We start from the raw sequence: 27,875 nt of genomic DNA, 5'->3' as shown, positions 1-27,875 counted from the left end.
TCACTTACATGTGGAATCTAAAAAATAATACCAATGAATGTATATACAAAACAGAAACAGGCTCACAGACATAGAAAACAAATTTGTGGTTACTAAAAGGGGGAGGGGGGAGGGACAAATTAGGGGTATGAGATTAACAGATACAAACTACTATATGGAAAATAGATAAGCAGTGAGGATTTACTGTATGGCATAGTGAATTATACCCATGATCTTGTAATAACCTATAACGGAATATAATTTGTAAAAATACAGAATCACTATGCTGTACACTTGAAACTAACAATATTGTAAAGCAGCTATATTTCAATTAAAAGACTTAATTCTTTCAGAAATACACTAGACTAGCAATTTCTGAAGTATGAGGTATAGAATCCTGGAAACTAGCTTGGGAAAGAGTTGCCAAAGTACCTTTTCTGGAAACAGGCTTCCTGCACTCACCCACATTCACGCCTCCATCCCTTGGCCAGTCTGGTGGGTCCACCTCTCTTTCTCACCGGCAGGCTTCAGGGCTGAGCTGTGTGCCACAGCAGGCATTGTCTTTCCCACCAGGGTTTCTCTTTCTTGGCTAGCTGGGAAATGGTCCTAGTATTCCATGCCATCTAAGCTTAGAGGTCTTTTCTTGATCCTGTATTTTAACCTTCCCTGTCTCTGGAAATCTTTCCTTGAAGAAGTCATCTTTGAAAGCCACGGAATCTTTGGGCTGGGATAGACGAAACAATAATTAGGATTTCCTTGTGAAAAAAGGGAGGCAGGTGAAAAATTGATCTATTTTGGTGGGAAAATCTAAAATAACATTAGAGGCTTTTAACAAAGACTGTTAGCATTTAAAAGAAATTGGTGAAGCTAACCTGATACTCTCTGTATTTTGTTATCTCCAAGCCTTAGTTCTACCTGTAAATGAAACACTACATTTTCCCAATATTAAATATTTATTTCTTTACATATACAAAAATATTTTACCAGGAGTATGCAATCTCACAGATTGGACATTTCAGTAACTTTCATTTCGGACAACATATGGAAATAATGTGAAAAGAAAAATTTATAGGGACAGTTTCTGAGAAATCAATACTTAATTGTACTGCAGGAAAATTTTATTTATACAAGGACAGCAATAATGTTTCTTTTATACAGGAACTAGTAATACAGTTACTTGGAAAGCAGTAGCAATTTTACTTTTAAACTTTTTTCACCAGAAACTTACTTTGGCAGCTTGTTCAGCTTTGATTTTTTGGTTGCTAACAAGCATTTTGCCCTCCATTAAAAAACAAACAAAAACAAAAAGGTCTCTTCTACAATCATTTCCAAGACCAGAGGTTAAAAGGAGCATGCATATGTGTTCAAAATAAATATATACCAAGAGAGATGGAAAAAAAGTCCCCCAAGGTCTTCACATCAATTTCTCATCATGGGCTCTAACAGAGCTAACAACGTGGAAATTACACCAGCTGCTGAACCCCAGTGCTCCTTCTTCTATAGCAAAATCCAAGACACCACTTTCTTAAAAATCAATGTTACTGAAAAAACAGGAGTCAGCAGCTGTTTTTTAAAGTGGACACACAGCCAAAGGAAATATTTACCTTGTATTTCAGTTACAGATGGAGATCAGCCAGCTATTCCTCAAATCAGGTTTTACTGAAAAGACTTAAGGCATCTCTCAGTTGGACCATGTTTACCAGAACAAGGTTTATGTCTCCAAAGTAAGGTTACTCATACCACTGCCTGCCTCTCCTATTTAAGAGTAAGATGAGAACCACACATTTTAACTGATAATGACTTCTGGGTTAGTAATACATAGCAGAGGAGTTTCCCTCTTCCTCCAAGCTCCCAGGCCACCTTGACTGATGTGAGGAAGGTCAAATTTCAGGCATGGCTTGTCATATTTGTATGTTTCTACCCCTGGCATGCTATTGCTGAAGTGCAGTAAAGACATCTATCTCCAACTTTTAAAATAAGACCTTTTGGCTTCTACTCTGTGGTAGTGACAATACCTGTTCAATGGGACTCAAGACGAGTCCCATTGTCTTGAGTTGCAAGACATTGCAAGCATTGAGGCATTTAGTCTGCCAAGTTGTAAGTGGCATTTACATTACCTGTAGATGTGTTCATTCAGTTTGTGCCAGAGATTAGAAACAGTAAAAGCTGGTAGGGAAAAAAAAAAATTGTCACTTCTGACCGACTTTGGCACGTGGAGGCAAGTCAGATTTATCATAGCACTACAGTATCAGCCAATGGCCCTGAAGCAATTAGAGAACAAATCTAAAATGCATTCATATTATGTTGGATTCAAGGTCCCCTAACTGGACCTAACTGAATGTGTTTCCCCTTTTAAAGAAACAGATGCCTTTTAAACTTACACTAAACAATAGGGCTGCAGTGATAAACTTCAGGCAGAAGGTAGGGCAGCTTTAAGGGGCAAACATCAGAGTGTCTTTGGATGCTTACTTAAATTGTGGATTGCCTACTTAAATTTTGTTTGACTTGTGAGTGGTCAAGGTAGCAGGGATTTGCTAAAGGTTTGGACTTAGAGTAGGATTCTGAACTCAAGACCTCCTGACCAGGACCACTAAGAGAGCAGAACTCATCCTCTTCCAGGCTGGAACTATCAATGCATCCTCAGAGCTGTTTTAAAACTGAAGGTAGAATTTCTGAATGGTGTGCACCAATCACTATGTTACCTCCAAAAGAGGTACATTTTAAAAGAACTAAAAGATAAGCAACCTCAGGGTAAGTGAATAAACAGATAAAGTAGCTTAATAAGGATTTTCCAATTTAGCATTTATCACATCAGAGTTATAAATTCTTGTAATTTAAGGTGAAGACAAATATTAAGTTAGCCTTATTTAACAAGTGTAATATTAAAACTAAAGGGAGATATAAATTTTATCAAAGGTCACATGGTCAGGAGTCAGAATTAGGATCTCAACCAGTAGAAGTACACCAGCTCTATTTTTATCAAAAGAGAGACTATTTTAAAGAAAGCAGTACAGTGTATTGCAGAAGTAGTGCAAACGTGCTTTTAAATTCTTACCTTAGAAATGAGATATCATTCCTTCACTTTTTAGTGTTTTTAAGGACTCATTTTTGATTCTGTACATTAAATCATTCGAGGAACACACAAAGTAACATGACAAATTATGGGAAAAATTAAAAATGAATAAAACTTGAAGCTAACAAAAATGCAGTTAAAAAATAATCTTACCTTAAAGAAATTATATAATTGTTATCTTCCGCAGATACACAATGTATATGTAAAAACTCATGAATTATTAGTCGACTGTACTCTTAAAAGTCTGTGAATAATATTAACTTGTACTATATACAATAATCCTATTATTTAAAATTCTGAATTTCTCCCAAGAACTCCAAGTCTATTACAGATGTTATTACATGAATTCTCACAACAAATCCAATGAAACAAGAGGAGGGCAGGTACCATAATCTCTAAGCCGGAACCATATCACAAACTCATTTGAAGGTTTAAATAAGTATTTCCCAAGAGGCTTCCATCTAGGACTCTGTCCTTTTTCCCTAAGGAAACTAAGTTATAATAATTTTCTGAGCTTAATTCCAAATATATTTTTCAGAAAGGGGATTAGTATCTGCCTCAAGGTAAAGCCAGAGCCTATGAAAACAATGTGAAAAAAGTTTCATAATGTCTAAGAATAGGGAGTAATTAAAAATATAAAAGCACTAGTTATAATTACGTGGGTGAACAGATTTAATTTTACTAGTCACGTATCTTGGGAGAATTTTTACATATTATACACATAGCTGTGGGCGTATATATATACAATATATATATATAATATATACATTATATATATATAATGTATATATTATATATGGTGACTCAAACGTTTAAAAAATGACCTGCTATCTATATACATAAAACTTCAGGATTGCTTCTTCCATTCTTAGTACAAAGATTCATTACTATAAAATTATTGGCTCCCTAGCCTGTGATTTCTGGAAAACGGGGTGTTGTTTCAGAAGCCGTGTAAGTACAATGTTAAGTAGATCATTATTTTGACCAATTTTCAAAACTTTTATGTTCAGTGTTTACAAATTTAAAATAATTGTACCTAACTCCATGGCTATCCATCATAAAAATCAACCCCAATTACTGGATCATGACACTTACTGTTATCCATAAAAATAAGTACAAATTTAAATGAATCTTTAAAGCAACGATCATCCTCTACTGTCACTGGGATATTACGGTCAAAGCAGTTAGTATCTGGCCAGTCTATGATGCTACACTAACATATTTTATTGCTAATTTGCATTATTTTCTAAATTTGTGTTAATATCCAATTTGCTCTTTTAAAGAAAACTTGTCCTTATAAGCTATTATATTAAATTTACTAGATTCTAGAATCTAGGGTTCAGGCTACTATTGCTGTACTGGGTTTATGATACGATTTCTACTTTAGAAAGCTATCTTCAGCAATGGTATGGTTAGACTTGGCAAAAGTAAACAAAGTTCTGATGTACTGGATAGTATTTTATTTGATACTATCCAAATATCAAACAGAAATTGAGACTGCATAATCGAGGCATGGCTGTAATAAAAGTAAAATTCTACTTGAGTGCATCACATATATTCTGCTACTTACGGTTAAATGATTCATCCAGGGACATCAACTCTATGGATATGGGGTATTTGTATATTTAAAAATAAAAAATATATATAATATTTAGCTGTATATAAACAGTCATGCCCTGAATGCTGAATGTGGATACTCACCTGTCCACAAGGAATCCTCAGGTGCATTAGTGTACTGGCACATTGTTTCCCAAAAGCATATGCACGGGCATGTATATTTTAACTATTACCAATTGTTCAACATCACTTTAAACTATTTTCTCATTAGTAAAGCTAATTATCTTAGACCTTTCCTACAAGAGAGGTTCACATTTCGTTGATCACAACTATACTCTCATTGCCTCGGGAGAATCCCAGAGCCTCTGGGACTCCTTGCCCCAGCAGAGCTCTGCTGGTTCCTGCAGACCCAGATGGGACTTGAGTTTCAAGTTCAATGACTCTTTACTGAGATAAACGAACTTTTCTAAATTTATTCTCTTCAGCTCTGGCGTCTCGACTGAAATGAAATCAACTGCACTGTTCCATTTTATATTAGGAGGCATCTCATATTAACTAAGTAGTTAGTCATGAATACCATTTATAATAGAAATAATTCCTTTAAGTGTAGTCTGTTTTCTAAATAATGTGCATTTTATACCATATGATAAGGCTTAAGATATATATGATGTAAAAATCATCTCTATTGTGTCAAGATGGGTAAAATATTTTGTGTATAAACTTCTTGAGCTGCTACAATGATTCCAAAGAGGCTCCACACAGCAGCATGAAGGCACACCGCAGAAGACAGCACATTTCCTGAGAATGTGGAAATACAATTTCTCTTAAAGCTTACAGTGTGTTGAGACACTAAGTCATGGGACATCATCTCGACACTGTGCTTTGATTCATGTTGCTTTGAGAAGCCAAGAATTTGATGTAAATATATGTGGTTTAAAAGTTACCAAAGTTATTAAAAGGGTGTGATCCATTCTGCCACCAATTTCCTATCCTAGGACAAAGAACATGAATTTGTGTTCTGGATATGAAATGCTGGATGAAAAGAAACACCTATGGATTTCCAATCTTAACCATACAGCAACTTGGGTGTTCAGTCTCATTGTGAAGAACAGTGTGTGCGTGCTGCTTAATGCCATGTATTTTCTCTTCCCTCTGAGTCCTCCTGGCCGCATTCCGTGTGACAGCTTTGGTGAGGGGAAAACAAATTCAGCAGCCAGGTGTCTGGTGCCTAGCACCAGACAAAGATGACCACCAGTATTTAAGCACCTAACCCTTTAAGTGTGAATACTGTTTATATGAAAAGCTAGCAGCAATATAAAATATGGCTAACTTAGTTTAATGATGACCTGCATCTCTGAATATGTTTTAGGAAGAATTTATACCATCTAAGAATCCTAAAAGAATATACTAACTGAGATTAATTTTGGAAATTTGTATATGTTAATGCATCTAAAGACGGAGAACTGTTTTCCTAATCATTAAACAAAAAAGTACATTTCCTAACAGAAATGTAAAAAATATATATAATACATTATTTAATATATATTATATAATACATACAATGTACATATTATATAATGTATATATTATATTGAGATAAAACAGCTGACAATTATTTCCAAATTTCATAAATCGTTCAATGGATTTGGTTCACAACATAACAAACCGAAAAAATACCCTAATGATCACATCACACTTCAAAAGCACACTGATTGTTCACAAAACCCCCCAATTGCAAACTTGGAGGCATTTTTCAGCGTCACAGAAATTTTCAGAGGTGTGATACATTTGCTGACCATATCCTAATAAAAAAAAACTGTATAAAGCAATAGGTTCATTTTTGTTAGTTAAACTTTTACATGTACAAATAAATCAACTTTCAGAGTCATTTTGCTGTAAGGTTTTGCAGGATAAGGCACTCTCTCAGCCGGCACGGCCTTGCTTGCTGTGCACATGTTAACGAAGCATCAGCCTGTCACTGCAACAAATGAGAGTGCAAAGTATTGCTCTTCATATTTTCACGAGAGAGAATGAAGGGAAAAAACTAATATAGCTGCGTAAATTAACGTGGATAGCCATACATCTCTGTAATAATGAAACTATGTAGCATTGAGCAGACTTCTGATGTCAGTATTGGATGGTAGTAGACTAGCTGTAGCACTGACATTAAAATTCTGCTTCTGTAAGAAATTATACATATTAGGAAAGAAGGCCAATAAACCATTATTTTCTCCTAATAAGAGTAGCTGACCCTTCACTAAATACTGAACTAAATGACAGCTTTACAAAACTATTTCAAGTATTCATTATCACAGTGAAAATATGAGACCAATGTTAGAGTGAATGATTTGAAAATTCCTTTGATGAAAAAGGCAAGGGTACTAAATCAAAACATATACAAAATGCTTCAACGCATTTCTTTATGTGATATGAATAGAAAGATTATTCATAAAAAGTTAGAAAAATTAAGATAAATTATATATTAGTACACCTTCCCAACCACATTTTCTATAAAAATCCAGAATAGTGTACTGGTACTTCAATCTACACAATAAAAATGCCTGGACTTGGCAGATATCTTCTATCTGTGCATGTATTTTCTCAGTAGAAGGTTTATTTGTTGCAGTCACTTTTTGAAAGTTTTATTTTAATTGTGAACCTTATTGAATCATCAGTAAACCCAGCTGATTGGGACCCACTGTGGCTCCATTCTCAGTTTCTCTATGGCAGTTTGTAGTTTCTCAAAGGCTTTGTCTAGATTGTCATTTACAATGATCAGATCAAAATAGTGGTTGTATGCTCTTTGAATCCGTGCACTTTCATCCACTGTTTTCTTCAAGTCAGAGTCCTGTCAAAGAGTTTTAAAAGGAAAAGTTTACATAATGTATACTTAATTGCTCAAAACCAACTCAAAGTGAAATAAGTAGGTTGGATATTTGTTTGTTGTGATTCTGATACTGATCCTCTATATAGATTGTTAAAAAAGACATTACCATCTGTTCATATCCTAGTCTTTCCAGCTGGCACTCATGTTTGAATTTATGAGTATTCTGTATCTTCTGTTTCACTGATACTAAGGTAAGATTCCTGATTAAAAGACTGACAATATCTTGGGGTGAAACCCAAAGTAATAAAAGAATTCTTGTAGGTGACTGGTCTCTAGCCCAACTGCATCACCCTTCTCAAAACATTTTTATCGTATGGATTCTGTAACTCATGGAACCCAATCTGCAGCGGCTGTTAAGCTCAAAGCCAAATTTGCTGCCTTTCTCTAAGAAAAAGAATCTCAGAAATGTATTTTGAAGGCTGCCTGTCCATGCTCCCCACCAACACACACACACTTTTATCCATTTTTTTAGCTAGTACTGTTTATATTTCATAAAATATTTCTAGTCATTTTGGAACAATGTGGGGGAATAAATAAGTAATGGGTTTTGCATGAGCAAGTAAAGCTTTTCATTAACTTGCAAGTGCTATGAAATTTCATAATGCTTCTACATGTTCTTCAAATACTGAGCTCCTATTAAAGTGTCTACTATATTTCATAATTTGTGGATATAAAAATGAATAAGAGAGAATGGGCTCCTACCCTCCAGTGGAGGAGACAAATAAGTGTCAAATAAACAAAACCCTGCAAGTTGTAATAAGTACTATGAAAGAAACCAACCAGGAACAAAGAATTTTAAGAGATCTACTTTAGACACAGTGCTAACAAATACTCTACAAATGAATACATGATATTTAAACTGAGTAAATGACATTTAAACTGAGAACTATAGTGGGAGAAAGACCATTCCAGGCAGAGGAAATAGGAATGTAAAGTTCAGGAGGAAAATGACCCAGATGTGTTTACGATACTGAAAGACCAAGATGGATGGAGGCTTAGGGAGGGTGGGTAGTAAGTTGAGATAGCCCAGGCTAGGTCATGGAGGACCTAGATGCAATGGAAAGACATCTCTGGATTATGATGGTGGCAGAGGAGATGGAAATGACACCAGACTAGAAATATATTTTGGTGATAAAATCATCAGAATTAACTGATGGGCTGGATATGAAAAGTGAGGTATATGAATGAATCAAAAATAGCTCGAGGGGCTTCCCTGGTGGCGCAGTGGTTGAGAGTCTGCCTGCCGATGCAGGGGACAGAGGTTTGTGCCCCGGTCTGGGAAGATCCCACATGCCGCGGAGCGGCTGGGCCCGTGAGCCATGGCTGCTGGGCCTGCGCGTCCGGAGCCTGTGCTCTGCAATGGGAGAGGCCACAACAGTGAGAGGCCCGCATACGGCAAAAAAAAAAAAAAAAAAAGCTCGAGTTTCTAGCTTGAATAAATGGGTGGTTGCAGAAGATGCAGAGTTGAGGGGGTAGGAGTGTGAAAAACATGATATTGGTGAGAGGAAACAAAACATTCTACTTTGTTTGTACATGTTAAGTTTAACACGTCTGTGAGACATCCAAGTGCAGATGTAACGTTAAGTAGGTAATGGTTATATAAGTTGGAGCTCTGAGGTCTGGGTTATCTACATATAAATTAGGAATCATCAGCATAACAACGATATGTAAGTTAGTGGATTTGGTGAAAACACCTAAAGGAAAGTATATAGAGAGAAATGGGTTCCCAACTAAGCCTGAGGGATACTAGCACTATAGTTAATATTTTCACTAAGATTTCGAAATCAATTTGAAACAACTAAAATATCTTTTATTATAGATGTATAAACAGGCCACAATTCAACTTGTAAACAAATCTTACCTAATACAGTCATTAGCAATTTGTCTTGTTAAAAAAAAAGTTCTTTTTTGACAATAACAATCCTGTAACAATAATGGAGTATACCATATAGATGGAAAAATGAATTAAAAAATCTCTATGTATGGCTCTAGAATGATCTCCAGAATATATTAGTAAGTGAAAAACGCAGGCAGGCTCCTGTATGTAGTAAGTTACCTTTTATGTAAGAAATGAGGGAGGGGGGAGGATACACATACATACTTGCTTATATTAAAAAAAAATTGTAAAAATGACTATGTGGGTAGGAGGTAATAGAGAGGATAGGGAAAGGCTAGATTTTTGTTTGTTTGTTTGTTTGTTTTTTGCAGTACGAGGGCCTCCCACTGCTGTGGCCTCTCCCGTTGTGGAGCACAGGCTCCGCATGCGCAGGCTCAGCGTCCATGGCTCACGGGCCCAGCCGCTCCGCGGCATGTGGGCTCTTCCCAGACCGGGGCACGAACCCATGTCCCCTGCATCAGCAGGCGGACTTTCAACCACTGCGCCACAAACAGGGAAGCCCCTGTTTGTTTTTAAGATTTACTTTGAAACTATGAAAATGTATAGAATTATATTACAACAAAATCAAATAAAAATAAAAAGAGCAATACCTAAAAAGCAAAATGAAACAAATCTGTGTTTCAAGTTGATGCCTTAACCACAGAAAAGAATTATTTTAGCGACTTTAAAATAATACTCAAGGGATATATCATAAGAACAATTTTTTTAAAAAAGTTTGTCTGAAACTTAAAACTTTTCAATAATCATACTGTTAATGTTAATATTGTTACTCAGAAATTATATATATAGTATGTGCTTAGTTTACACATGTAAAGTCAGAAATTATGTTAATGTCATCAGGAACCAAGACTTTCAGCATAGGAGGAAAAAAAGATAAACATAGTCCAGGAAGTAAAAATGTAAAATGTGAGTTGGAACTATCCAACTGAATTAATGATGTATATTTTCCAAAAGGGGAAAATATATTTCCTTCATCTGGCCACTGAGAAGGCCTAGAAACAATGACAAACTAAGTTGAATGCACACCTTTAGCTTCTATATTATCTCTAAATACCACTTCCCACTAAAAGGAACCAGGGCTTTTGGAAGGCTGGTTCCAGATCTGGGCCAAGAAATGTGTAAGGATAACCTGGAGCAGCTCGTCATACCAGGAAGCACATCAAAGTTTATGGGGTTGTGTTAAAAAGACTCAGAAAACAAGATGAATAGGCTCTTCTTAGCTGAAGACAGGACAATTTAAACATCAGAGAGTAATAGCTGACCTAAGTACACAGAGAGTATTCCAAGTGACTTTAAAACACAGCGATTTGATTTGACTGTATACACTTAGTGGGATAAACCCTAAGGATAAAGGAGAAAGAGACAGTTCACAGTAATCATACCTGGTAGTATTTGTACACTTATTTTCAGACTGTTGTACGTGTACTGTGAGATGAATCAAATGAGCAATTATGTGCTACATTCTAACACTCCCGGTGTTTTTGAGAACTGGGATACTCAGCCTAGGAGAATGGAGTTGTATATATGAAAGAGGTTAAATAAAACCCTGTAATCCTGAATTTGATTGGGAAGTATCAATATATATTCATGATTTAGTTTCCTTCAAACATACAAACAGAAAAGCACATAACCAAACTAGTTCTGTCTACCTAAAAGGTGCATTTAGCTAGAAACAATGATCCATCTTGGGACAATGTGCACCCCTAGTATTATGGTCCTAAAATACCATTTACTCTAAAAGGAACCAGAGCTTCTTGGAGAAGTAACTGATTCCTGGCCTGGAATAGAAAATGTACAGGATGAGCCTGGAGCATTTGTCATATAGCAAGGAAGCTATCTCAGACGATTAGGCTCATGAAAAAGGTCTCAAGGGCCAACTTAAATAAGCCCCTGTTGGTCAAAGATGGGGCGATTTGAACATCAATAAGAATAATAATTGCAAAAGAGTAAAACACATCAAATAAGTTTAAATCCATGTGCTCATGATGAAACTAAAAAAACCACAAACCTTATTTGGTCACCTGTCGTCTCTGGAGACTATTACTGAACAAACCCATTATTCTGAAAACTGACCCTTAAAGGGGAAGTATCAAGCATTATGTTCTGACTTTCCTATATATACTCTACTTCAGAGTCATCAACTAGTTGATAAGGAAAAGTTATTATTTAGAAGAATTCTAGTTTATAAATGCAGAACAAATGACAAACTTGGAATACCACCACTTCACAATTCCTAAAAAATTAACTGAGCCAGGCAAAGATCAATAAAAATTGCTAAAATCATTAGGTGAAGAGCTACTGAGGAACTTTACAGATCAGGCCCCAGTTTTTCTATGACCCAGTTTTTTTAAACAACTAAGTTAGAAGGTGAAAAGAGAGGGGAGGGAGGCAGTGAAGATTTATAGATTAAAACAGTCTAAAGGGAGAGGTCTGCTTCCAGCTAATATGCAATCACAGATATCAGACTAACCTTCCTGCCTGACAACTAAGACAGACCAAATGTATGGAACACTTTTTAAGACACTGTACATCAGGTAATGGAAGACAGGGACTCCAGAGAGACAGGAAGCAAATGAGGTGAGCCCTACGATTACCCCAGGTTACTGGCTTGAGAGAGTTTCCAAGCTGCAACACAGTGAGGTGGAGCCCAGGAGGACACTACTGGACTCTAAGTTGGGACAGAGCTGAGAGCCCAGGGAGAACAAAGTAGCAGGAGTTTGCAGGACAGAATACTAGATAGAATAGCAGTATGGAGAGAGAACTCTGGAGATTTGTAAAGGTCCCCCTCCAGCATTCAGCTGAATACCAATCTGTGCACGTTACCACTACCCAGGGTCGCCAAAGAACCACCAGAAAGGATGAGAGGTATTCTTTCTGAGCCAGAAATAGTACCCATGCCCACCAGGCAGAACAGAAAACCTCACGTCGCATGGGCCATCTGGGAGAGTGCTCAAGTGGGTCTTGCCTCAGTAGTGAAGAATAATTGCCCCTAGAATGAGAACTGCTCTGGTTCTACCTAACAAATTTTTAAAGCAAGATCTGAAAGGAACAAACTGTTTCCACATTACTGCATCCCAGGACAAAGCTCACAATGTCTGGTATCCAATAAAAAATTACCAGGATTGCAAAGAAGCAAGAAAATAAGACCCATGAGGAGCAAAGTCATTCAGTCAAAACCAATCCAGAAGTGACGCAAACGTTAGAATTCGTTGACAGTGATATAAAAACATTGATAACTATATTTCAGATATTCATAAAGTTCAGCAGACACATGGAGCAACCTGCAAAAGAACAAAGAGGATTAAAACTACCTGATCTCAAGGCTTATCACCTATAGTGTGGAAGAGGTAGAAGAAGGAGGGAGGGACTCTGAAGGGGCACAAGGAAACTTATGAAGACGAGGGACATGCCTGTTATCTTGACTGCAGTAGCTTCATGCGTGTATACATACGCCCAAGCTTATCAAGTTGTATACTTTCAACGTGTACAGTTTATTGTATATCAATTATACCTCAAGCTGGGAGAAAAAAAGAGATTTAGAAGACATCAGGTAAATGCAACATGTTAATCTTGCTTGGATCCTGATTTGAACAAACTGTCAAAAAAAAAAAAAGATAAATACTGAGGAAATTCAAATACAGACTGTATATTGATGATATTGAGAAAAAGTTGCTCTTCCTAATGTTTGATATGCTAATGGTGTTATGGTTATGTCCAAAAAGTCTGTCTTTTAGAGATAAATACTAAAGTACTTATGGTTGATATAATATCAAAGATTTACTTCAAAATAATTCATGGTAAGGGAGGAAGTGAAGAGAGGTCTAAGTGAAACAAAAATGGCCATGTGTTATTGAAGCTAAGTGAGGGGTACTTGGGAGTTCATTTCTTCCCTCTTTTGTACATATTTAAAATTTTCCGTAACATGAGAAAAGAGAGGAAGAACAAGAGAAAAAGACACGTAACAACTAAAAGTCAGAACACCTAACTCTACCAATAGTAAACCTTATGATGAACATAATTGTTATTGGTCTTCGGGACCAGTTTCCACATTAGTAAAACGAGGGAGTTAGATTAATATGCCCTTTTTAACATTGGTCCATTTCAGTTACATAGGGGGAGTAAACTTGTTTTAAAATAGAGTGAACAATGGTTTCTAAGTAAAAGCAATACGGTTCCAAATCCTAACTACATCTAGGGAACAAATTTTTATTCTCCAGTACCTTATACAGTGTGTTTATTTCATAAATATGGATAGAATTAAACATGCCCGAAAGAAAAAGGAAAAATTTTAGGAGGAAAATGGTACTGTTAGCCTGAAAAGAACTGCTTACCGTCAAAAGCTTAGTAGTGATACCAGCATCCACTACAGCCTTGTGCATGGCACGTAACGTCTCTAGTTCGGGAGCAGCAATAAACACAACATAGGGCATGAACTCGGATGTCCTCAGCACTTTCAGGGCCTGTGTAGAAGAACAATTACAAACCAATTTATACAGGATTAGAATTTGAATTATGTTACCCTTTAGTTTATACTAAATAATCAAAGTCCATCTGCCCTCTTCCTCAAGATAAAGGACATAATTTAATACTTGCTATCTGCCCCCGCTCCCTTCTATCCTTTTGATTCCATACAGTACTTTCCTAAAATGGTGATCCATTAAATTTTGTTCTGACCTCAATCTCACTACTTTCTGGTACCCCTGAACCAAGGAAAGTATTAAACTTAATGATCCCCAAATCATCAAGAATGATGTAAATGCTTTCCATGTTAATTGTAGAATTCTGTTAATATTGAAAAAGCAGAAGTAATTTCAGTGTCCATTAATTGGAGTGGTTATATAAATAAATATGTATCTGCACTATGAAATACCATGCAGCAATTACAAAGAACAAAAAAATCTCTACAGTACCTAACATGAAAAGATCTTCAAGAAATACTGTTTAATGAAAAAAGGTTAAAGAATCTGTATAAAATTTTTCCATTTATGTATAAGAGAAACAACAACAAAAATAGAAAACCCACTGGGTTGAGTGTAGAATGGTGAGAAGGGGTCAATAAGGGAGACATGGAATGAGAATGAAATGAATGGTGAGTGGGTGGGTGTGTGCTGGGTGGAAGGGGTGTGACTTCAATTTTTATTCCTTATGTTTCAGCCTTGTTCAAATTTTAAATTTAACATTTCCTAACACATGCATTTATATGTTACTTAAGCATGTAAATAAATACTAAACTTCTATCAAGCTTCTATAGCTATCCATGCCTCTGTTGGCTAACAGATCAGAGATTTATTTAACTAGTTGTTGATGCATAATAAGGTTCTCTATTGTCACAAGTAATAGAGGGAAAGAGCCACCCTCATAATCTGAAGAAGAAACAAAAACTCCACAGGAAATAAAACTTAAAAAATATCTTTGGAATCATGCAGCTTACTTGTGGGTTGACATCCAAGATGCAAGTTCGTCCAGTTTGGACAACTTCAAGAATAGAGTCAATCTTGGTTCCATAGAGATTTCCTTCATATTCTCCATGTTCCAAATATTTGCCAGCTTTAATATCTGCTTCCATCTCAGATCGTGACACAAATTTATATGCCTGGCCATCTTTTTCATCTTCCCTTGGTTTCCGTGAAGTAACTAAATAAAATAGCGTTGAGAATTTGTACAGACACAGTGCAGGGTATTAAAAAACAAACTAAAAGGCACAGGGTAGCCTAAGTCTTTTCCATTTAGTGCAGGGGTTGGCAAACTATGGCCTATGACCAAACCTGGCCTGCTTCCTATTTTTGTAAATAAAGTTTTATGGACCACAGCCATGTTCATTCATTTTATCGCCTATGGTTTCATTCGTTTTGCAATGGCGGAATAGTTGTGACACAGACTAGATGGCCTGCAAAGCCTAAAATATTTACTATACGTGGCCCTTGAATAAAAATGTTTGCAGACCCCTGATTAGTAATGTTTTAAGAGGTGGTCTCCAATATACAATTTATATCCAAAAAATGTGCTTTATAAAGTCAGTTTGAAACTCAAAATGTATTTATTTACCTAGAAGCAGAGCCCTAAAGTTAAATTCTTAACTATGGTGACAGCTAGTAAGTGTGAGGTATATTGCAAGTGAACATCTTTTCCAGCTGACCAGCACTCCCCTTCTCCTTAAGGAATATCAATTACAGCCTTTCTTCACACTTCTTTGAACATTTCCTAATTGAGTGTCCAACAGATGAGCAAAATTCTATTCTTAGTTGGTATTATCCATTTTCTGAAGTGTAGTTTTACCCATAAATTATCTATCCTTTATCTTGCCCCAGCACCAAACTTTTCTTCTAGCTTCCTTCTAATTAACATTCCCAAATGCTAATTGTTGTGTGTTGCACCTCGGTGGATCTAGCCACCTGGATGTTATTATGGTCTAGTAACTTTCTCTACTCTGACCTGAAGTATTCTGAGAGAATGAGAGAGAAGAGACCAAGTCAAAAACTTAAAACATCCTTTTGTCAGGTATTTTAGAGACATACAACTCCTTTGCAACTTGGCTGTGCTAGGAATGGACGATTATCACTTTTCAAACTGTTGCAAAGGTGCAGAGTTAGGTATTCTCTGCCAACTTGCTAGCACTCCCTAGGAAGAAAAGTAATTTGTGTATGTGTGTGTGTTATTTTCAAGTTTAGCAACTTAATCTGAGTTTGCCTAGATCAGATATAAAACAGTATTCTACATCTATTAATCAAGCACTTATACATGCAGAATATCTGCCCAAATCATTAACCACACGCAATTAAAGTTACAAAGTAATCAGATGAAAAACGGACAGAATTTTGACTATTTGAAATAAGCACAACACATCAAGAAAACTTTTATAAGAAAAAAACTAAGTTCAAGCTCAATAATAAGGGTCTAATTCATAAATAAGATTATTATGTACAAGAGGATTCCCTTTTTCCCCTGCTGTTTTCTGGCTCATTCCAGACCACTGTGGAGAGATTTATAAAGTCACTTAAAGAGCTTCAAGATGCTATGATGGTTTTTCATATTCAAAAATGTGTGATCTCTAAGGTTTCTGGGATTATTCACCAAAGGTGGTATGATAAAACTCCTAAGGCAATTTTAAACTCCCCAAATACATACATACTAGGACTTGGCTGAATATCCGTAAAGATAATTTTAGAAGAGTACGACTTTTGGGGAGGCACTACAGTGAAACCATTTATGGAAACATGCTGCTTGAAATAAATATGTACAGGCACACACACTGCCCCCCCAACACTACCTCCAACATGTGGAGGGAATCTTAAATTCTTGGTGAAATGTTTTTAGTTTACAAGCGAATTTTAACGACAATACCATTCTCTAGTGAAGACTCAAAAAAGAAATCTACATTGGCACATAATTAAGCCCCTTTCCATTTCTAGAACAGAGAAATTAGAACAGGGTGGATTGACTACAGCTGATTCCTTAGGCTTATAATGCTGAGCAACTAAGTAATGCGATTGCTTAGAATTTAAGTTCTGTGATTGACAGGCAAAATTCTAATCTTTAGTGGCTCTTCAAATAGTTAGGAAATAATCAATAAAGTAACATTTTATTTAACTATCCCAAGATGTATTAAAGGGAAAACATGATTCATAAGGTAGCTTGTCCACCCGGATTAATAATTTTTTATATTTTATTTTAGGACCATTTCACAATATAAAGAGAAAACTAAGTCAATTTAATCCAACACCAGCATTTACTTCCTTCCCTATGAGACTTCCCCAACCAGCCCACCAGACAATGTGTAGCACAAGACTGTGTATCAAAAATTAGGCAAACTTGTCACATTTCATCAGTATTATTTTTGTGTGTGTTGGTTCTGAGGCTTAAAACAAACGAAACACTATATAAACATGAATGATTTAAAGAAAAGTAAAACACCACCTACATAATATGAAGAAGTGATACTTGACAATGTATGGATATACATAAATCTTCTATATATAAAAATTCAGACCTGAATCTTTACTAAAAATAAGTCTTGAAAGGTAAAATAGTACGTCTTCTGGAAATTAATTTGGCATGAAGAAATCAAGAAGTTGAAATAAATATATGTAATACTTCTGTATTTATAAATCTCTCTATACATCCTTTGGTCTAATAATTTTACATCTGACATTTATGTATACACATTTTATCATCTCTTTATTTATAACAAAAAAGCCACCCAAACCATATAAGTGGGTGATAACAGTAAAGCATGGTGTACTTATATGCTGGAATATTAAGAAGCTAACACAATTAACTTTTTTAGTGTTTTTAATCATGATAAAATATACATAACATAAAATTTATCATTTTAACCATTATTAAGTGCACAATTCAGTGGCATTAAGTACAGTAACACTGTTGTGCAACCATCACCATTATTCATCTCCAGAACCTTTTTATCATCCTATAGAAAATAAAAAATTACACTCACTGCTTAATATTCTTAGAGATACAGAAGAGATAGCGCCCACAAACAGATGATGCTGTGGGAAAAAACAGGAAACAGAAAATAATCCTAAAATGAAAAATATGACTACTTATGATAAAACATTGATGAGATAGAAGGTAAAGAACTCAAGGTAATCTTTTAAAGAGTAGAATAAAAAGAGTAGAATAAAAGAGTAGAATAAAAAGAGTAGAATAAAAAGGGTTGGACAACATGATTTAAAAAAGTAAGAGACTGAGGAGATGAATCCAGGATGTTCAACATCCAGCTAATAGAAATTCTAGAAAAAGTGAATAGAGAAAACAGGGAGAAATCATCCAAGAAATAGAAATTCCCCAGAATTGAATGACATGCATCTCTAGTCTGAAGAGCTCACTAATCATCAGCACAATAAATAAAAATAGATGCGCACAAAGGCACATCATTATTAAATTGTAAAATAATGAAAACCAACGAAATAAAAAGACTGAAGGAAACATCAGGTCATGTATGAGAGGACAAAAATTAGAATGACATTAGACTTCTTAACAAAACTGGGTTAAAGAGTAACATCTTTTGGGTTTTACAATCTAGACTTTCTATTCTCAGATAATCAATCAAATAGAAGACAAAAAATACACAACTTCAAATACAAAGATGCAGAAATTACATCCCATACAGCATTTTTTTTGTCAAGTTACAAGGCATGTGCCATAGCAAAACAAGGCAATAAACCAAGAAAGAAAAAGAATGGGACCCAGGAACAATAGCTTCAACCCAGGACAGCAACAAAGGGAAACATCCCTATGTGAACGTGCGGCAGCCAGAGTGGAGAGTGTGTAGCCCTCACTGAAGCAGGAAGGCTGAGGGTTGTGGGACAGAGGTCTCCAAGAAAAAAGCATGACTTACTAAATAAAGGTTCTTTGGTTTAATACAAAACTATACGCATGAACACATAAGATAAAGAGGGGAAGAAAAAAAGGAACTCTAGAAATTGCTGGGTTGGGGGAGAGGAAGAAGAGGCTGTTCAAGAAAGTGAAACTGAATTAACTGAAACTAGAGCTATCTTTATGCTGGGAGGATACTCAGGAAGTCAGGAGGTAAGGCCTACACTGGACAGAACAAGAAATAGCAGAATGAAGACATTATTAAGAAATATGGAAGACTAACAAAATAAATAGCAGAAAGATTGAAAAGTGACTGTTTCTGGTAAGTAGGCCAGAGGTGGGGTAGAGGAAAATGGAGTTATTTTTCATTACATATTTTTAAGAACTACTTGATTAAAATATGCTACATGTATTAATTTGATAAAAATTAAATACTTTAAAATACTTTGATCACAGTGAGATTTTTGTTTTGTTAACTACTTAACTATGATTTGTCTGATTTAGTGATTTACCGTGCCTACAATGGAACTCAAAGTCTTACCCTGAAGGGATTACAAACAGCACATGAGGACAATGACAGCGTTGTTGCCCCAATACACCCCTAAACATGTTAGCAGTAAGATTACTCAATGAGAACTAAATGTCAAAGCATACTGGATGAAAGCAGAGAAACTCTAAAACTCATCCAAAAGAGATGGAGTGATGTTAGGCTAAGATTTGACATGGAAAGCTTAAAGGCATTAAAATACCTACAGAAATTCTGTGTTAATCAAAAGGGGGTTTGGTCAGCAATGGAAGCACAGAAAGGGGACTTAATAAAGGCAACACTGACTTGTGTTCAGGGGAGAGCGCATGTAAGTTCCCACAAGTAAAGGCTCATATATCTCCAAAATGAATGCTATCACTGCCTTATTATAAGGACTAATACACCTTTGTATTTAACTCCTTGCTCTAACTCCATTCTCATCAAGCATGCTTCTGACATTATTTAACTTTCCTTGTAAATGTGCAAATAGAGAAAGAACACAAAGATCATAAAATGAGTGTCTGGTTCATCTAATGGTTATATTTCCCATCAGTATTATTGTATTTTGTATATAAATAAATGTGACCTTCACTAATGCTGCCTGCTCTGGAAGAGGAATCTCTCTTGATGTGCTATCAAAAATCAGGTTTAGGACCTTACAGGACTGAAAGCGACAAGCCAGATCACGAGTGTCAGAGGATCCAGCAGGCTTCCCCTGCTGGATGAAAATGGGTGAAAATACAACTTTTCAGATACACATCAACTGTACAAGAAAATGCAAGGTTAATGCTGATTTTGCCACAACTCTTAATACTTGCATTTAACGAACACTTCTGGATTGAAGAGTTTGGAGAAGCGATTGCCACCAGGCAGCCGGCTGACAGGGCCCACAATGCTATTTCAAGACAGCTGTAGAGTTGCCAAGTTTTTCAGTATCATCTGCTTGTTCATTTTCATTGGCATAATTAGAAATTACTTGGGAATAAAATAACAATAATCTGCCCCACCCCCACTCCTTATTTCCAATTAAATAGTAAAGGAAACGGAAAACTTACATGGCACTGTGGTTCCAAATCTAGTGGGATTCAACACTATGAACCTGTTTTTCAAGCTTCTTCGTCCCACACCTTGAGCTCCTATCAATACTAATGTCTTTCTCTGGAAGGGAGGCATTTTGGCTACCTCCTCATATATCTGGATTTCATGACGATCAAATTCTAAAAGTAAGGAAATGGGAAAACATCATATTCAGTTATCTTTTTTTATTATTATTTTAAAATTAATTAATTTTTGGCTGCGTTTGGTCTTCGTTGCTGCGCGCAGGCTTTCTCTAGTTGAGGCGAGCGGGGACTACTCTTTGTTGCGCTGCATGGGCTTCTCACTGTAGTGTCTTCTTTTGTTGCGGAGCACGGTCTCTAGGTGTGCGGGCTTCAGTAGTTGTGGCACGTGGGCTCAGTAGTTGTGACTTGCGGGCTCTAGAGCACAGGCTCAGTAGTTGTGGCACACGGGCTTAGTTGCTTCGCAGCATGTGGGACCTTCCTGGACCAAGGCTCGAACCCGTGTCCCCTGCATTGGCAGGTGGATTCTTAACCACTGCGCCACACAGGAAGTCCCTCAGTTATCTTTTATATGGATGAAAAACCTCTGCTGTTCTGTTCAGTAATGGCTTAGTTGTCTTGATAGTTAAGTATCACTTTAAGTGTACTGACTTAGTACAGATTTTTAAAAATAAATTTGGTAAAGTACAATAAATTATTTTGTACCCTGATTTAAACACCTGCTTCTATTCTTTTGCCTTAAAAAATTGTCTAACAAAACTAGAAAAATACCCTTACTTTATCCTTATCAGATAATCTATCCCTTAAAACCTGTTTCCTATTAATTCATCAGTAGAAATAATTACTTAATATAATCAAATTGCAAATTAGTTTATGTAATCTATTCCACTAAAAAGTGAGTATCACATATGGAGGATAGCAGTACACTTAGAGTGGCTGCTTAAATAAGTTTCATAGAATGAGTATCCCCTTCCAATGATATAAATGAATAAATACTGTGTGGTGAACTCTGCAAATATTAGTTTGATTAATAAAATGCATACAGACAACATACTAACATTTAAATATTAAGATTCTAAATTTATGTATAAAATAAAATGTTGGATCTTAACTACTTTCAGTAGAAACACATTCCAAAATTATGCTCGATGGGAAAATTAGAAATTTTCCATTTTGCAAGAAAGCTTTAAGAATATATATTTAATGAACAATAAAGCCAGAGGATTTCAAATTTTATATTACCTATTATTATGGCTATAACTTTCAATCTATAGTAATAACACTTCTTCCTTAGGTTATTATCTTAACAGCAACACTTTCTTTGCACAATTTCTCCACAATAGATTAAGGGAGAGTCTAATTTCCCCTTATTATAATATTATTATTATAGTACATTATTAGATTATTTCCTTTCTAATGTGCTATTTAGTTTATTACCAATATAGAGGTAGCTCCGAAGTCAAGAAAGCACTTTAAAATTATCAATTCTTTTGAGTAAGCCTCCAGAGCCTTCTGATTCTAAGAGCTGCATTTCACTCCTATCAGCCTTTATAACTGAAAAGAATAACTGTGGTAGGTGTCATATTTATCTTTATTTAAGTCTAAAAGATTTAAGAAAGAATCCTACTAGATCAGGCTAAGATTTGTTTGGTCCAGTATTATTTTTCCAAAAGTATCATGGACAATGTTATGGCAGAATATGGTTGCCCTTAATCATAACTCTTTTATTATCTTTAAAAAGGCATTCTGTTCTGTGGAAATGACACAAGTTTCTATCAAAGTTCTTGAACAAATAGTTTCAATTGTCACATTGTTCCTTCATTAATACAAGCATAAATCCTAACCAATTCATTTTCTTATAAACTATGAGTATAAAATAAAGCACACTAGTGATAGTGCAAGTATATATATCAGGATTTAAATAATGCCTGTATATTATTGTACCAAGTGTTCACATGGCAGTCCCTTGCAGCTGGGTACTAATCTGAATTAATTCATTTAAAATTATACATTTAGAGTGTATGCCACATTGAGGATGATATACAGCTATTTCATACTTCGCTTGGATTTCTCAAAAATGTATTTAAAACATACCTGCATTTCTGGTTGTGAGATACATCATCTTTTTCTTTTTTTTGCTACTTATGGTTCCACAAAAAGGTCCTGAAGGATGACAAGGCAAATATAACTTAAACAGTATGTCAGACTATATACACTGCCCTGTGGTGTTCTATAGGGGTGGGAGAATTATCTTCCCAGTGTTGCATCCTACAAAGCAGAAGCAGGCAGGGGTGAGTTGAGCCACTGAATTCTGATACAATACCAGCAGGTGGCAGAAAGGGAACAAAAAGTTTACTTTTGAGAGCAGTACACTAAAGCAGATGAGAGGGATTAATTCCAGATATATTTTAAATAAATTCATCAGCTAATTCAGATGAAAGAGGCAAAGAAAGGTGGCCACAAAGGACTACTTGTTACTTATTGTATCGAGTTCATCACCTGAATTGTCCCAGTCTCTTCTAACAAATGCCTTTCTCTTCTCTTCCAGGAACTGGCTTGGAATGAGACCAGCGCTTCCTCCCTCTTTTACATGGCTAGCCTAGAATCAAATTAATGAATTGTATATCTCAGTGATCAAAATTTGAGACCACATTCTAATAAGTAGGACAAGCAATAGTCAGTTAAAAAAAAATCACATTTGATCTTAAGAAACTGACCTTGATATTTAAATCCATGGCATTGTCAGGATATTGAAACACTTTAGTACTGAGTACTTTAGTACTGGTACCTAACCAGTGTGCTATTGGTAGTGAATTTTTAGACCAAAATACAAAGGTATAAGGCTCTTTAAATTACTAAAACTTTTTATTTATAATACTAAACTGGTGAGAATGGAAAGGAATAAATGCTGTTATGTGTTGGCACCTAGTTAGGTGTTTGTTATCCAATAATCCTACTACGTTGGTATTTCCTGAGGCCAAATCAATGGGGGGAAAAAAAAAGAGAGAGACAGCACTGGGAGAACAGAGTGGAGAGTTTAGTTCATGCTACCAGGAATCTGAATATCCTGAGGGGGGGTAAGTTTAAAATAGGTAAAACCTCACCTACTGTCAACAAACTAACTTAAAATGAAACCCAAAGAAGTGCTATTTCAAAATAGCGGCTGGAGAACTGGCTACTAACGGCTTCTCCCACAACATTAGTGACTTTATCCTTACAGCTAGCACAGAAAAATCCAGTATCATTTTTAGCAATTAAAATCCTGAAAAATACAATTAGAGTAATAGATGACAAACATGCAGGAAGAGACTGAGATAGATAATGGTGACAGGTGATAGAGAAAACTGAGAGATGGCATTCACAGAGAAGGGAAAAAAGAGAAAACTGGGAAAGCTTCAAAAAGGACACTGTCACAGAAAGCAGATTTTTTTTAGATGAGTTCTAAGAAATTCAGTGGAAACCTCTTGAAATCATGGATTCCATTTAAACTACTCATTTCTTAGTTCTCTCACCACACTGTACCCTTATACATCACAATGTCTTAATTTAAATTTAAGGACATATTAGCAAGACTGTTCTTATTCTTGTAATTCATTCCCCCTTAGAAGTCAATATAACTTATTAGAGGTAATGTGAGTTACTAATATCTCCATTTAATTCAGAACTTAGTGCTAGGTACCAGGTCCTTTTCTTTCACACTTTGTTCCTTAATGAGACTCTCTTTTGCTTTTACAGTTTAAGAGATTTTAGACTTTGTTTCTACAGTTCTGAATACTGTGGTTGCTAGTCAATGTAAACAAGTACAAAACCGGACTTATTACTTATGCTAGAGTTTTCTGAAAACTGTGTTAGTGGAAAGGAAAAGGAAGACCATCGCACACATCTTCTGGAAAATGGACGGGGGGAAAGACAGTGATAACACACATCCCTTTCCATACACACAGATTTCAATCCAAGACCAAACAACACGGATGATAAAGCAAGCCTTCATTTCTCAATTACTGAGAAGAGGTGGGCAAATGGATTTAAGACCTTAAGAGATTATGTTTTATTTGTCATGAATGTATACATAGAGGAGACATGAGGAAGATTACTCTACCTACAGTAAAAGACTCCTAGTTAAGAGGAACAAACACTAAAAAGGGATGACCCCCAAGTGAGTTGTTCCTACCCAATACTATATTTTACTGCAATCACATGTGGAAGAACTGATTGGTCTAGTCTCTAAACCAAAGGAAGAGAACCACAGGCTAGTTAATTCTGCATTTATTAACAGCTACTCACAAATTCCCTCTCAATTTGGTCTTCTGTCCACAAAATTAGCAGCCATGAAGCAGGAGCTGTTCATGCAGGAAAAATCATTGGAACAAATGCTAATACCTTCTTCCTGAATATTCAGATATTGGCCAGATCTAGATTAAAAATAAAAAGGCAGTTGAAGAGATTTTCAGAAGCATACTGACCTGCCACCAGTTTGGGTCTTCTCTGTTTACAATCTGAAGAATTTCTCCTTTTGAAAACTTCAATCCTGCTTCTTTGCAGGGTATCAGGTTATCATTGTATGGATTATAATCAAAATGACATTTCACAAATACCTAAAACACAGCACAATTAAAAATACTAGAGATGTATCATTTGTCATGGGATTTCTGAAATCTTTTTCAAAGCACTGTGATTTAATTGTAACTGACAATGTATTTAGTACTTCAACTAAGGAACTTGTTTTCCTTAAATAAGTATATAATTATTAGAACATTAATAATTTGGTATCAGAGAAGAAAATAAGAAATAAACGTTAGTACTACATTAAGTTTTTGTTTCTATTTTTAACTTCTAATTGTAAATCAACGGAGTTTGACAATTGTTTTCTTCCGCCATTCTTACACTTTCTCCCAATCTTTTCACGTGATTTTCCAACCAACACTGCGTAATTTTTACGCAAGTAAATGCTAATTTCTAATTAACATTCTGAATTAATATATGCAGCTGATTTAAGGCATGTATTTCAGATATAACAGGACTGACTTCTTAAAAGTTTCCTGAAGCAAAAATTAAATACTAAAAGTTTATATTGAAATCAGACCTGAAATATATTTATTAAACTTAAAAAACAAAACACAACCCACTTTCATCCCTGTTAATAACATATATTTTTAATCACACAGATTCACACTAGCCAAAATTAGTGTGGAAAATACTTTTCTGGAATCATCTTGCTTTGATGTAAACGATCAGCATTAAATTAATTGTAAGACAAATACTGAAAAAGCCTTGAAACTATTTTCCAATTTAAATTCATTTAACCACACAAATTTCCTTTAAATCTGTTTTATTAATAAAAGTATGTCAATTACCACTATTAGTTATGATCTCCAATATCCAAAATATTTAGTTTATTAATTTTAATTCTAATTAAGTTAAGCATTTTCAGTATTTGATGGCAAGTTCAGAGCAATTACTTTCTTAATACAGACTTTTTTCAGGCATATTTATACAAATTCAAATTTTATCTGCTAAGGAACTGACTTAGTATTAATCAGCAGGTAAACTAACAAGCAGGAAAGCACATAATTAGTCAAATAACAATGTTATTTTTCTATTTATCATACTTCTACAAATATAACCAAACAAGATATTCAAGTAACACAAGCAGATATATTACATTACTAGTGTACTAAAATGTACTGTGATGGATGCACATTAAAATGATTTAAAAATAACAATTTGGGAACATGACAAACTTTTAGTTACTTACAATTAGATGATTTTGACACAAAGCATTCAGAATATTTTCAATAACTTTTGAAAGGCTAAATATTAATGCTTAAAAAAATCAGTAAGCCAATAATTTTTTTCCTGATATACAATTTTAGAAATATCTCAAAGGCAAGCATACCAACAGTATTAAGATTGCTAAAATGTGACAACTGGCTAACTTGACAACGGCATGCAGCTCAATGTTTTGGCAATGGAAAATACCCAAAATGATTAAGTGTAATTAAGGTAAATTTAGCTGGCTGATAAGACAGAAAAACAGAGTACCAGAGAATCTCCTGGAATGACATCATACCTGACGGACGTGTGATGGATGCCTCTCCATATGGATGCAACTCTAAAAATACATTTTTCATTGCATAAATAAAGCCAGACTTTACACTGATAATAAATTAACAAAATACAAACAAACTACTGGCCCATTTTTACTTCACTCATTTTGGTAAAGCAACTACTTCCCTAATTAATTGTCCACAGGCTATAACACCTGAAAATGATACAAGCAAAAGTCAGAGGTGTTTGAGATGAGGCAGAGAAGAAGGATATGGATATGCAAAGTTGTAAAGATACCTGGATACTCCTTACTTCTCAAGAAAGCTGCACTGAATTAATAGTAAGAGGATCCTGTCATCTAATCATGAACGTGTTTATTATTCTTATCTGTGGGACAGAATATATTTTATAACAAAAGGCTCAGACTTTCTGAGTTAGTCCAAGTTTCAAATATTCATTTCCCTACTCTCATCAAATTGTTCTGGAAATGTCATTATTTGTCAAACAAACCACATCTCTCCAATATAAAAGATTTCTGGAAGAAGCAATTCTATTTTTTCATTAACCAAATTAGTTTTGGAACATTACTCTCAAGCTCAAAAACTCAGATTAAACTAGTTTTACTCTGAACTTCGAAAATTTGTCTGAAAAATCAATGAACCCAACCTTTGATCTAAACATTTTGTAATGACCTTTAAACCACAGAGTTTTGACTAGATTTAGTATAATTGTATTTTATTAAGTACATTTTAAAGTGTTTCATTAATAGGCTATAGATGTTAACTGTTCATTGGTTATTAAAAAGTTACTAAATACAACCGGCTAATATATTTCAATCTCATATTCTTCTTATCTCTAACAGAACTGAATAACCAACAATCTAAAGTAGAAGGAAGAGAAAAAAGAAAGTACAAATGGCTTTTAAACACAGGAGGAGATGTTAACCTCACTCAGAGTAGAAATACAAATTAAAACTATATTATAACATTTCCTTCCTGTCATATTAGCAGGAATCCAAATATTTGATAACATTCTGTAGATAGGAAAATGCCTATTGGCCCATAGTCCTAACAGGTTGGTGGAAGAACTGGTTTAATCCCTTGGGAGGACAATTCAGCAAAGCTATCAAAATTATAAATGCAAAAAACCTCTGACCTAGTAATCCACCTCTGGGAATGTGTTCAACAGCAGTGTTACTTAGATATATGCAAAATGACTTACGTAGAAGACTATTAACGACTGAATATGTCCTAATCACAAAAGATTGGACGCAATCTTAACTGTTTAACAATAGGGAGTGACGACTAGACTGGTAGTAGATTAGGAGGGAGATTTCAGCTGAATACATATTCCTATTTCTTGACTTCTAGAACCATGGGAATGATTCATCTATTCAAAAATTAAATTCTTATGGTAATGAAAGTAGAGATAAAATGACTCCCACTTCTGACTAAGAGACGTAACAAGGACCCACCCTCTAAACTGAAACAACTAAAATACTGGACAAAACATATGAA

General features: G+C 35.3%; 1 protein-coding gene across 3 annotated transcripts in view; it reads right to left on the bottom strand.

The window, feature by feature from the left end:
• Nucleotides 1–6,219: 6,219 nt before the first annotated feature.
• PALS2 (protein associated with LIN7 2, MAGUK p55 family member) overlaps nucleotides 6,220–27,875 on the bottom strand; it is a 106,078-nt gene continuing 84,422 nt past the window's right edge. For 2 of the 3 annotated variants that reach the window (XM_082845880.1, XM_082845881.1), the window contains exons 6-13: nucleotides 26,381–26,422; nucleotides 24,774–24,905; nucleotides 22,810–22,909; nucleotides 22,405–22,473; nucleotides 20,308–20,469; nucleotides 14,825–15,027; nucleotides 13,725–13,853; nucleotides 6,220–7,457 (exon numbers count right to left, since the gene is read on the bottom strand). In XM_082845880.1, the coding sequence (XP_082702006.1) occupies nucleotides 7,281–7,457; nucleotides 13,725–13,853; nucleotides 14,825–15,027; nucleotides 20,308–20,469; nucleotides 22,405–22,473; nucleotides 22,810–22,909; nucleotides 24,774–24,905; nucleotides 26,381–26,422 (1,014 nt within the window). In that variant the 3' untranslated portion in view covers nucleotides 6,220–7,280. The remainder of the gene's footprint in view (nucleotides 7,458–13,724; nucleotides 13,854–14,824; nucleotides 15,028–20,307; nucleotides 20,470–22,404; nucleotides 22,474–22,809; nucleotides 22,910–24,773; nucleotides 24,906–26,380; nucleotides 26,423–27,875) is intronic. The other variant, XM_082845882.1, reaches the window with a different exon arrangement.

The sequence above is a fragment of the Leucopleurus acutus genome (genome assembly GCF_964270905.1).
Source record: "Leucopleurus acutus genome assembly, chromosome: 9".
In the NCBI taxonomy this organism is placed as follows: domain Eukaryota; kingdom Metazoa; phylum Chordata; class Mammalia; order Artiodactyla; family Delphinidae; genus Leucopleurus; species Leucopleurus acutus.
Note: the sequence above shows the minus strand (reverse complement) of the source record. Positions and strands in the feature narration are given on the sequence as shown.